Source organism: Paramormyrops kingsleyae, chromosome 8, assembly GCF_048594095.1.
Source record: "Paramormyrops kingsleyae isolate MSU_618 chromosome 8, PKINGS_0.4, whole genome shotgun sequence".
Lineage (NCBI taxonomy): Eukaryota > Metazoa > Chordata > Actinopteri > Osteoglossiformes > Mormyridae > Paramormyrops > Paramormyrops kingsleyae.
Window position 1 is genome coordinate 7204081 of NC_132804.1, and position 12218 is coordinate 7216298.

At 41.3% G+C, this 12218-nt stretch overlaps 1 protein-coding gene and 1 non-coding gene across 2 annotated transcripts; both read left to right on the forward strand.

Annotated features, from left to right (window-relative positions):
- Positions 1-1189: 1189 nt before the first annotated feature.
- Positions 1190-1261, forward strand: trnah-gug (transfer RNA histidin (anticodon GUG)). The gene has a single exon. It is a non-coding gene; the product is annotated as a tRNA-His (tRNA).
- Positions 1262-4603: 3342 nt separating this feature from the next.
- LOC111855040 (pepsin A-like) lies at positions 4604-8465 on the forward strand. Its single transcript, XM_023833642.1, has 9 exons — positions 4604-4675; positions 4813-4963; positions 5170-5287; positions 5961-6079; positions 6397-6593; positions 6676-6792; positions 7489-7633; positions 7715-7813; positions 8311-8465. Exons 1-9 carry the CDS (start codon positions 4617-4619, stop codon positions 8443-8445), a joined length of 1140 nt encoding a protein of 379 aa, XP_023689410.1. The 5' UTR covers positions 4604-4616; the 3' UTR covers positions 8446-8465.
- The last annotated feature ends 3753 nt before the right edge of the window (positions 8466-12218 follow it).

Consider the following 12218-nt stretch of genomic DNA (forward strand, 5'->3'; position numbering starts at 1 on the left):
TTTTTAAATGCAGCTGGACTCAGTCGAGACCAGGTGGAGTATTTGGGGAGACCAATGGTTAAGACCGAGTACTAAGGAATCCAAGAATCCAAGACAAGTCCAAAACAATAAAAAAGACTGGACTCAAGTACTACAGCCCTGGCAATAATCATGTGAATTAAAGGGCTCCTCAATGTAAACATTTCTGTTATCATCATAAATAAAGAGTAAGTATGGACACCATTCACCCCGCAACCTTCATTTCAAAGTCAGTTCAGTCAATTGTTTATTTGCCACACGACCAAGGCAGGTGGAATTTGTTTCTGGTACAGTGTATTATATTATTCCTTATACAATATATAAATGGACCACAGCAGACTCTTCACATATTAAGTGCAAACTCAGTCCTATTATAGAGCTGGTTTTCCTTAAAAGGTTCTCCAGCCTCCCAGTATCCTCAAGAAAACAGCCCTGGTGGCAGCTATCAACAGCTCTTTTCTTCACCTGAAGACCAACTCATTTGTCATTCAGACATTGAGCTGAGATGTTTCTCCTTACACCACCAAACTAATATTTCCACCAGACTTCAATGCTCTTCTCTTCCTCTACTGGGACATCTTATAGTCACCGAGTCATCGAAGAACTTTTGAAGATGGCATGAGCTCGAGTCGTACAAAGTTAACGGGAAGGGTGGCAGTTCTGTCCATTGATGTACCTTCATGTTAATAAAAGCCACATCAGATGTGCCGTCACTGATACAGGTGACAATGTCCAGGTATGAGCCAGTTCTTTGAAGCAGGTAGTAGATGGCATCTTACACACTTTTGTGGGTAATGCTTTACAGTAACTATACCTTCATTATGAATTCATTGAATATTATAAGCAACATGTAAGTATACCTTAACAGCTTTAATATACATTAAGAAGAAACATGATATGATAATAAACAACATTATAATTGTATAATGTTTGTTTTTAATATATAGTAAAGGTGTTAAGGTATGATAGGATGTTACGGTATGCTGCTTATGAATGTTCTATGAATGCCTTATGAAGGTGCACTGAATGTTCCATGAATGCATTATGAAGGTGCAGTTCATGTAGATTGCTACCCTTATGTGTGCCTAGTACATGAACTGTAATACATCTAGGAAAAGCCTCATGAGATTTTGGAGAACGAGCTTTCTCTTCCAAAGTCCTCTGGTAGCTCGCCGTGATCGTATAGTGGTTAGTACTCTGCGTTGTGGCCGCAGCAACCCCGGTTCGAGTCCGGGTCACGGCAGGGATAAATGTGGCAGGGAGGACTGATGTTTTGTGGTGGTTTGATGGTTAGGGAAGCGCCCTTGTAATTGAAAGATTGCAGGTTCAAATCCCCGACCAGCAAGGCACCACTGATGTACCCTGAGCAAGGTACTGCTCCCCGGGTGCTGAATTAGCTGCCCCCTGCTATGTCACATTGTCACATATGGGTTAAATGCAGAGGACAGATTTTGTTGTTGTGCACTGTGTGCTGTGGTGTGTCAACAATGACAATTAAACACTTTAGAAAAAAAAACGTCTTCATTATATGAGATAACACTGATGTGCAGGCATTATGGACTTTGAAGCTTCCCTTCTTTGGCACAGGGATGAAATATGACATTTTACAGAGAGGAATATGAACTTTTCATAGGGACAGATTAAACATACTTTACAGAAAGCTTGTAGCGTGCGTGGAGATTACAAGATATTTACTATTTCAACTAGGAGGACAAATGAAAATATTGTTAACATGCAGCATTTTGTTTTGCAATGGAGTCTTACTAAACCATAAAAATACTTAATAACACATTGAAATGACAAGGAAATTTAAATATTACAGAGCAAAATACAACAAGGGTATTTTACCCAGTAAAATATATGTAAAGCTGTTGATATAAAAGAGTCCAATTTGTCACTATTTGGTAATTTGATTTTTAAAGATCATTCAGCATTAAAGTAGCAAAGGAATTTCAAGGTATTGGTTTTCACAAGGTTTGCTGCTTCAGTGTTTGTAGATCTTTTTGTCAGATGTTTCTATGGTATACTGAAGTATAATTGCAAGCATTTCGTAAGTGTCAAAGGCTTTTATTGACAATTATATTAAGTTTAAGCAAAGAGACAATATTTGCAGTATTGGTCCTTCTTTTTCAAGACCTCTGCAATTCACCCTGGCATGCTGTTAATCAACTTCTAAGCTAAATCCTGACTGATGGCAGCCCAGTCTTGCATAATCAATGCTTGGAGTTTGTCAGAATTTATGGGTTTTTTGGTTGTCCACCTGCCTTTTCCTGGCTATGGACCCAAAATGTCAATGTTTTGATCCCCGAGCCACTTAGTTATCACTTTTGCCTTATGACACAGGGCTGGAAAAGACATTGTTTGTCACCAAACTGTTCTTGGATGGTTGGGAGAAGTTCCTCTTGGGGGATGTTTTGGTACCATTCTTCATTCATGGCTGTGTTCTTAGGCAAAATTGTGAGTGAGCTCACTCCCTTGGCTGAGAAGCAACCCCACACATGAATGGTCTCAGGATGCTTTACTGTTGGCATAACACAGGACTGATGGTAGTGCTCACCTTTTCTTCTCTGGACAATCTTTTTTTCTGGATGCCCCAAATAATCGGAAAGGGGATTCATCATCAAAATGACTTTACCCCAGTCATCAGCGGTCCAATCCCTGTACCTTTTGCAGAATATCAGTCTGTCCCTGATGTTTTTCTTGGAGAGAAGTGGCTTCTTTGCTGCCCTTCTTGACACTCACTGAACTTTCATCTGCCTGCTGCCATTCCTAAGCAAGCTCTGCACTGGTGGTGCCCCGATTCCGCAGCTGAATCAACTTTAGGAGAAGGTTCTGGCACTTGCTGGACGTTCTTGGGCACCCTGAAGCCTTCTTCACAACAACTGAGCCTCTCTCCGTGAAGTTCTTAGGTTCAATCTTACTAGCAGCAATATCCTTGCCTGTGAAGCCCTTTTTGTGCAAAGCAGTGATGACTGCACATGTTTCCTTGTGGGTAACCATGGTTACAGAGGAAGAACAATGATTTCAAGCATCACCTTCCTTTTAAAGAATCCAGTCTGCTATTGTAACTCAATCAGCATGACAGAGTGAACTCCAGCCTTATCCTCATCAACACTCTCACCTGTGTTAATGGGAGAATCACTGAAATTATGTCAGCAGGTCCTTTTGTGGCAAAGCTGAAATGTAGTGGAAATGGGTTTTTTGGGATTAAGTTCATTTTCATGGCAAAGAGAGACTTTGCTATTAATTGCAATTCATCTGATCACTCTTCATAACATTCTGGAGTATATGCAAATTGGCATCATAAAAATTGAGGCAAAAACTGAGACAACTAACAAGGCATACAACTCCACTTAAGCTCTTTTACTGAAACTAACTTACTATAGTTCACTAGAGTTAGCTGCTGCTCATGTTCTCAAATTTAAGTACAGATTGGACTAATAATACCATACATCCATCCATTCATCGTTCTTACCTGCTTGTCCTACCCAAGTCTATCCTGAAAGCTATTAGTACAAGGCAAGGAATAACCCAGGACACTGCAAGGCACACACGCACATGTCGAGTAAACATATCCTTATGGGGACCCCTCATTCATTTCTATAGGAAAAATGCTAACGCTAACTATGACAACCTTAACCCCTACCCAGCCCTAACCATAACCATAAGTAACCAAGCAAAATACAAGAGTTTTTGCATTTTTAGCTTTTTCACTGCAGTCACAGATTTTTTTTAAATTGAGTAAGGTAAGGTATACCCACTCACGTGCGTGCATGCACACACACACACACACACACACACACCATTCACACACACATTCACACCTATGAACAATTTGGCAACTCCATTTCACCTGTGCATGCTTTTTGACTGTGGGGGCACCCCCACAAAATTACATGGGGAGTACATGCAATCTCCATACATGTACAGCAGGGGCCAGTGTATGAAAATTCATATCCTTGATGACATGGTTAAATCTAACTACATTTTATGGAATGTAAGCAAATTATACCTATGCTTCAGATATTAAAACTGTCAAGATCCATACACAGGTATCATTCTAGAACATAGTTAAACTTTCTAAACTTTATGGTGGGAGATTGAGGTTTCATATGAGTTCATGTGAGTTCATGTTATGTTTTGAAGTACGCATTGTTTTCAATATTTATTTTTCGCCTGACGTAGTGCTATGACCCCAAAAGAGTGGCTCTTCTGTAAAGCAAACAAAAAACCAATGGATTCTTATTTGCCTTTTACAAATGGCAAATAAAAACTCCAAAATAGCCTCCACCTTCTTATAAAACATTTAAGTTTTCTCATTACACCAATCACTCCATCATAGTATCACACTCAAACGTCACAAAAACACACAAATTTTATGCTGCATTTACACAAGATCTTTTGAAGGTCTTTGAAGGTAAATCCTAGAATCTCCTGCCGTTTGTTACCTCAGAATTTTATCATCAATCTAATTGAAAGCTGTTTTCTTATCCTGCTGATAAAGAGCTAGACTGAATAAACCAGGAGCCTGTATATAAAAGCTGAACCTTCAGTTTTTCCAACAGCTTTCCTTTGAGTGGAGACAAGTATTCACAGCCATGATGAAGCTAGCCTTTCTGCTGTTCGCCCTGGTGGCCCTCTCCGAGTGCCTGCACAAGTAAGACCTTCATTCAATTGCTTACCATGCTTTCTTTTAAATTCTGAAAAGACTACAAACAGGAAACCAGAGTTGATGAAGGGTTATCAGTTGGTTAAGGGTTTATCTGAAAGACTCTGTCTGTGATGCTCCTACAGGATTCCCCTGATAAAGGGGAAGACCGTGAGGCAAAAAATGAAGGAGAATGGTCTATGGGAACTCTTCAGGCAATTGTATCCCTACAACCCCATGGCCAAGTTTGACAGCAGCTTTGCAGTTGGCACTGAATCTATGACTAATGATGCTGATGTAAGTAAAACTGAGATTCCCTTCTGGCAATCTTTGTATAAATGCTATGACACAAAGTGTATTTCTGGTTAAATTTTGGAGATTCAAAATGCAATGTTCAATGTATTCTGCATTTTACCTCTCTGTGAACATTCTGTCCATGGATTTCAAAGGCATTTAACTTATGTTCTGCTAAACACATCTGCCATATTCCTTTGCTAATGCAGCTGTCATATTATGGTGAGATCTCCATTGGAACTCCAGCCCAGTCCTTCAAAGTCATTTTTGATACTGGCTCTGCTAACCTGTGGGTTCCCTCCACCTACTGTTCCAGCCAAGCCTGCAGTGAGTGAGGGCCATTGCACTTGTTGGGAGTCGGGGTTAATGTTATAGCTAAGCTTCAGTATTCAAGACATGGAGGGTCAGTTCTTTATCAGAGGCTGTATGGCCAGCAGATTATCTTACAGGGGTATTAGACATCAGGCATGGATTCAGCAAAAGCACAACCCAACAATTTAGAATTTGGTGGTCAGTGATCATTGTTGACACTACAACAAAATGTGTCCTTTGCATTTAACCCATATGTGACATCATGACATAGTAGGGGCAGCTAATTCAGCACCAGGGGAGCAGTGATTGGGGGTGGTACCTTGCTGATTGGGGATTCAAACCAGCAATTTTTCAATTACAAGTGCATATTCCTAACCATTAGGCCACCACTGCCCGCATTTTAGGTGTCTCTAAGTGCTAAATAGAGCCTATGGACAGTGGGCATGATTTTATTTATGAAATGTGGAAATGCATTCTGCTAAATTTGGAGCTCCTATTCCTTTTTTGGTAGTTATCGCCTCTTAAAGGGAATTGATCCTTAGAAATACAACAGTTACATTAGAAATGACACCTCGAGGATATAAGTGTTCAAGTGTTGAATTGAAACCCCCTCGAGAATTTGAACTGTAGGTTAGAAACCCCACTCTCTAATGATCATTCACTGACTTCCGTTGAATGTTCCTTCTAGCCACCCACACAAAATTTGATCCTGAGCAGTCTTCTACCTATGAGTCCACCAACCAGACGCTGTCAATTGAATACGGCACTGGAAGCATGACAGGGGTCCTGGGATACGATACAGTTCAGGTGAGACTTGCAGGAATTATACCACAATCCATCTCATATACCACTGTCCCTTTGTTAAATGAATACCGGCATACCATAAAAAGGTTTGCTGGTACCTTTTTTGTCATTTTAGCTACCTTTTTCATTTTTAACAAGACCTAAAGCAAGCCAGTCATCTGAAACTTGATCGTTGTTGTGACAGATCAGGGCAAAATTGGTATATCAGACCTGCAACAATGATGCCATGTGCATGGAGCCTGGTATATTTCTATATTAATATTACACAGTAAGTAAATTCCCCCACGATGATAATATTCTGGTTTTTTTTTCTGCCATAGGTTGGCGGGATCTCCATTAGCCAGCAGATCTTTGGTCTGAGTGAGACGGAGGCCGACTTTATGAACTACATGACAGCTGATGGGATCCTGGGTCTCGCATACCCCGAATGTGCTGCCTCAGACGCCACCCCGGTCTTTGACAACATGATGACCCAGGAGCTGGTTTCTCAGGACCTGTTCTCCATCTACCTGAGCAGGTGGGGCCAGACCATCCATCGATTATCCATGAACTTATGCTGCCAAGTTACCAAGTCACTAAAGCTGATGTCACTCTTTCAGTAATTCCGAAGAAGGCAGCGTGGTGATTTTTGGAGGCATTGACTCGTCATATTACACGGGTTCCATCTCATGGATTCCAGTGTCCTCTGAGTACTACTGGCAAGTCAACATGACCAGGTCAGTGCCTGGCTGCTCCTTGAAATCACATTGTTAAATGGAAAGAAGTAAAAGGAGACTAATTTAATGAATGTTCTTGTCACAAGCCTTTCCACATCCATGCCCCCATACAATATTCATGTAATGACAAATCCAATCAGGAATCTTCAACTAAGCTGCAAATCATTCTGGCATCTGAAAATGGTTAAGGTTACAAATTATGTGAAGCTCATGTAGCTTCCCGCTAGAGCTTTGTCCCGCTAAAACAAAGGTCACAGGTTCAAGTGTCAGGAAGTGCATGTAAATTGCAACCTTCTGCTGTAATTATTTTTGGATGAACATGTCTAGTAAATAGTCAGCTTACCAAGAAATCATGCAATGCTAGGACAATCAGAATTATCTGTGCTAAAAGTTTACTTTAATTCCACATTATTAAAATTAAACGTCAAATGACCCTGTCCCCAGTAAAGAAGACGATTGTGTAAAATTCCTGGAAAACAGTTGAAAGGAGAAATGCAAGAGTAAGTAACATAGAGAAGAATCTCTCTCAGGTATGGCAGCAGCTGGGGAAGAGCAACCCTGCTGATGACTGAATCATTACTAAAGACCATTCTCTCTACAGTCTTGGAAGATAGATATCTGTCAACAGCTGAGCTGGCCTCATCAATGGCTGTTATGTCTTCATCTACGGTCAACTAGCCTTTTTCCCCATTGCAGTGTGACTAGCAATGGAGAGACTGTCGCTTGCGCTGGTGGTTGCCAGACTATTGTGGATACAGGCACCTCCAGCATCGTTGGACCAAGCAGTGACATTCAAAACCTCCTGTCCTATTTGGGAGCTTCTGAGGATCAAAACGGAGATGTAAGTAGCTTTATTTGTTCTGTTTTGACCTTCAGACAGTGCAGAATGCATAGAACTAACACGAGGAATTGTGTCCCAAAGGCATTTGTGAACTGCAGCAGTGTTGAATCTATGCCTGACCTGACCTTTGTCCTCAATGGACAATCCTTCACCATCCCCCCATCTGCTTATGTTTCTGAGGTATGAGTCACATGACTAGAGTTTCGCTTCACTGTCTCATTTTTATATAACTGTGATGTGAGTGATAGTGGAACATCTGCAAACTGCATACTGCCAGGTTTGCAATAGAAATCTCGGTGTGTCACAACTGATGCAATACAACAGTTACTTTGCACGCAAATATGTTTTATATGCTATTCAAGCATCAGCACAAGGAACAGAGATCAGAAAAGTCTATTACCTTTCTTCTGCATGTTTTTTCCTACAAGAATATTTTTCCATGTTATATTGTGTCGTTCCACTAATCACACATTAGTTAGTGATGTAATTCAGATGGAGAGCAGAGCTGATTGGCTGAACAGGGAAGGAATTTCCCTCATTACTCCCACATTTCTGCTACAGCAATATGACATTTTTCTCCTTTTTCATCTCATAATATGCATTAAATTAAAGATAATAATGAAGAACCGAGTCACACAAAGCTGGATGAATAATTAATGCTGACTTTTCCGTTCTAGTCTGATGGTTGCACCCTTGGCCTTGAGGATGGTGGCAGCAGCCAGCTCTGGATCCTGGGTGACGTCTTCATCAGAGAGTTCTACACCATCTTTGACAGGGGCAACAATCAAGTGGGTCTTGCTACAGTTGTGTGATGCACATGAAGAGGTGTGGAAACAGCATAATAAATCTACAATAAATCTACAATGCATGCTATTCAATAAATGCATATAGTGATTCATTTAAATGTCTCCGAGTGGACCTCAAATTGATTGGACACTTTGTGTTTTGTTCGCAACACTGCAGCCTGTCTGGGTTTCAACATACAGTATAAGACAAAAATTAGCCGACCACCTTTTCATTATTATGGGAATTATTCGAATCTCAGACCAGTCATTGTGTAGATATTAGCAATTAGATTGCGAGCTTAAAGGGTTATTTCAAACTATAACACTACAAATCATTATTGCTCCTACATTGCTATTGTTTTTACAGCAACCACAGTGCTCGCATACCTCCTGGGATGCGGGTTTGAATTCCTACACCTAGCCATGAATTTGGAGTCTCTATGGTTACCTCTGGTTTCCCCCCACAATCCAAATACATGTGGAATAGCTGAAAGAGTCTCTCTAAATTGCCCAATTTAACTGGCCATATGAATGAGCAAAATATTAAAATACAGGACAGAATAAAAATCAGCTGACAACAAAAGACAAAAGTAATTGGGATTCAATCAAAACTTCACATTTACCAAGTAGAGTAAACCAAAAAAAAAACATGGAAATGTTTCCCTTAACAGACAACAACCCAACATGAAAGAGCAGCTTTTTAAAATTTGATAGCTGTGTGTCAGATAGGATCAGATAAAATAATACCCAATAAATAAAACAGAAAGCGAGGCAGGCCTCAGGTCAGCCTTGGACTAGAGGGGTATCAGCTTCAGAGCTGCTCACTCAACCCATACAGCTAAGCAGCGTCCTGGGGAGCAGGGGAACACACTAGGGACTTAGGGCTACAATTGATCTGACCAACGCTTATTACTAAGTAGCTTTGAATAAAGACTGTAGCGACCTCACAGCATTCATCACCCATGACGGATTGTTCCATTTCTGCCATATACCCAATGGACTGGCTTCAGCACCGGCTGCATTTCAGAAAATGACTAGCATTGTCCTCGCTGATCTGTCATGGGCAGAGAACTATTTGGGTGACATCATAGTGCATGGCTGGGAGATGCCTACTCACAAGGCCCTTGTCTTACATGGCTTGAAGTCTGCCGGCCTGCAGCTTCATGAACAGAAGTGCCGTTTCCGCCCAGCCAGTCTCCCTTTCCTAGTACATATTGTCTCAGCCGATGGTCTTCTTCTGGACACAGGACGTATACAGGCCAATGCTGATGCTCCTGCGCCAAGTTTCTGCCAAACCATGCTACTGTGGTGGAACCTATGCATGCATGTCTGAGATTGACTGACAGTGCTTTCCAGTGGACAGATACGCGTAATGCACAGGCTTTTCATTCATGCAGTGAAGAAACTGTTGGTGGATAGCCAGGCTTTAGCACTATTTGACCCCACACTGCATCCTGAAGTGTCCACGGATGCATCAGACTATGCGCTAGGTGCCATATTGGGCCCAGACAAGGTTTAAATGGACTGTGGCATTTGCATCACGAACTTTGTCTGCTGCTGAGGGATAATGCCACTGTCCTAGAAGCCCATAGAAAGGTGTCGTACTTACCAGTGGGGTGCCGTTTACGGATAGACCATCAGACAACCATGCTGGCTACAAAAGGTATAGGTACTCTGGTCTATGTGTGTCAAGACGGTCTGCTTGTCTTATGTCCTTCAGTTATGACATGATCTGCTGTCCCGGTGCTGAAAATGCCTCAGCTGGGTGCACTAACCTCTACCTGCTGCCCCATTGGCTGATGGCTGCCATAACCCACGTGACCTCAAGCTCCCAAACACATAGCATTCAACCTGCATTTGTGGTAGATTTAAAAATTTCACAAACAACTCTGGTCAGGCTGTCATTGGACACTGCCGCATATGTCAGTGGCTGAACACCAAGCCGGTTCTGTGCTGGTAAAGAGTCCAACAGCTTTTACTCCTAAGCATGGTGCAATGCTTTGCCAGTTCATTCCAAGGAATGATTTGCCCTCCTGAAATGCTGTATCAAGGTCTGCCTTGATGTCCAGTTATGACAGGTGGAGGCAACAGGATATAAATGTTTTCAGACCTGGTTTTTTGTCTGGTTAAATAAGCAGTCTGCAAAAAAAAGAGCAAGTTGAAAGAGGCATAAAGGCAATTTCCCCACGGGGATCAATAAAAGTATCAATTGTCATTATTATGAGAGTGAAAATGTATATATGTGGAAGGTGAATATATGTTTGTAAAAGGGGAATGTATGTGTGTGAGAGGGCAGGAATGAATTATGGTTTGCATGGCTCTTATACTAGTGAATTCCCTTACATTACCCAAGAACACTGTTATCGACTTAATGACGCATATATGTGGTAACTTTCAAGATATATGATAAAACATTTTGTTTACCTTCCAAAACAAAGATTGAGATAAAAAAAAAAAAGATTTCTAAAACACATGCATAATGATGTTGTCCTGCATCATGTTTGAGTCCCTGTCCCTCAAGAAAGCTATTCGACTCTACGGGTCCCTGTTATCTGCAAAGCCTGCATATTCACTGTAATATCTGTGTTTGCCAGTGGGCAAAGCTTTCATTAGTGCCGGCTTGCAGAAGATTAGATGCCGTTACTCATTCATACACTCAACAAAAGGAGCTGAGAGCAACGTGCTGAATAAATATTATAGTTTATTTTCAGGGTGTCACATCCCGCCCACCTCGTCTGCCTGACCCTCCTGTCTGTTTCCTCACATGGCCTTGATGGGCCACACCTGATGCTTTCTGCCTCTCAATACTCTATGTAGTTAAGTACTGTGTTGGCCTGATTATAAGAGAAATATGTCTGAAAAAGTGATGGCGTCTCATATTTGGAGTCTAGACAAAAATACGAAGCATTTTGACTTACCGTATTGATCGGAATAGACGGTATTCCCTCCAAAATTCGAAACAAGCTAGGGTTGTTTTATATCCGGGGGTTAGAATTAATAAATCATCGTACACATACAACAGCAGATGATGTAAATTATCGGCCTGCTGGCCAAAGGTGGCTGCATACTGTAATTCAAATGTAATTGATGGAATTGATGTCATTTTAGCAATACGACATCACATGAGCAGTGATCCCAACCTCTGTCCACAACTGGCTGCCATAATGTAACACCACGGGGTTGATTAGCAACACTGTTTGCAGTTACCGGCATGCCGTGCACCTCACGCAACTGTATATAGTTTAAATTAATGTGTACTCATGTATTTATGCTAATTGTAAATCTCGGAACGGTGTAACATGTGCCGTGCAATGCAGGGTTGTCAACTTTGGTCAGCTGGCTGGCGTGAGATTTTCAATTCGAGACAAGTCTGCACACTCATTTATGTGTATGTAACAGTTTCATAACCTTGTAAATAGTCAGCAAGGTTTGTCAACTACCCCAACCCTTTTAATGTAGCTAATTTTAGGTTTATAATGGAATAATGTAGATTTAGCGTAAGATTTCTTGCGTGAGTGTGAGTCAAAAAGCATGAATGTCACACCAAATGCGTGACAAGTGGCAACCCTAGCAATGCGTGCTTAACGTGTATCCCTGAGTGTCGTGTAAATTGCTGGCTTCCCTGGCTGTGGTGCTGCTAGTATTAAACGAATAGTGGCTGTTAAAAAAGATCGTAACATTAATTTTAAAGGAGCTGTCATATCATTTATTAATATGCCCAACTTTTCTCCGCAATAGTTTTTTACCCTCTTCATGCGGGTCTGCAGCATCGAAAACATTCTGCACCCTCAAGTGTTGTG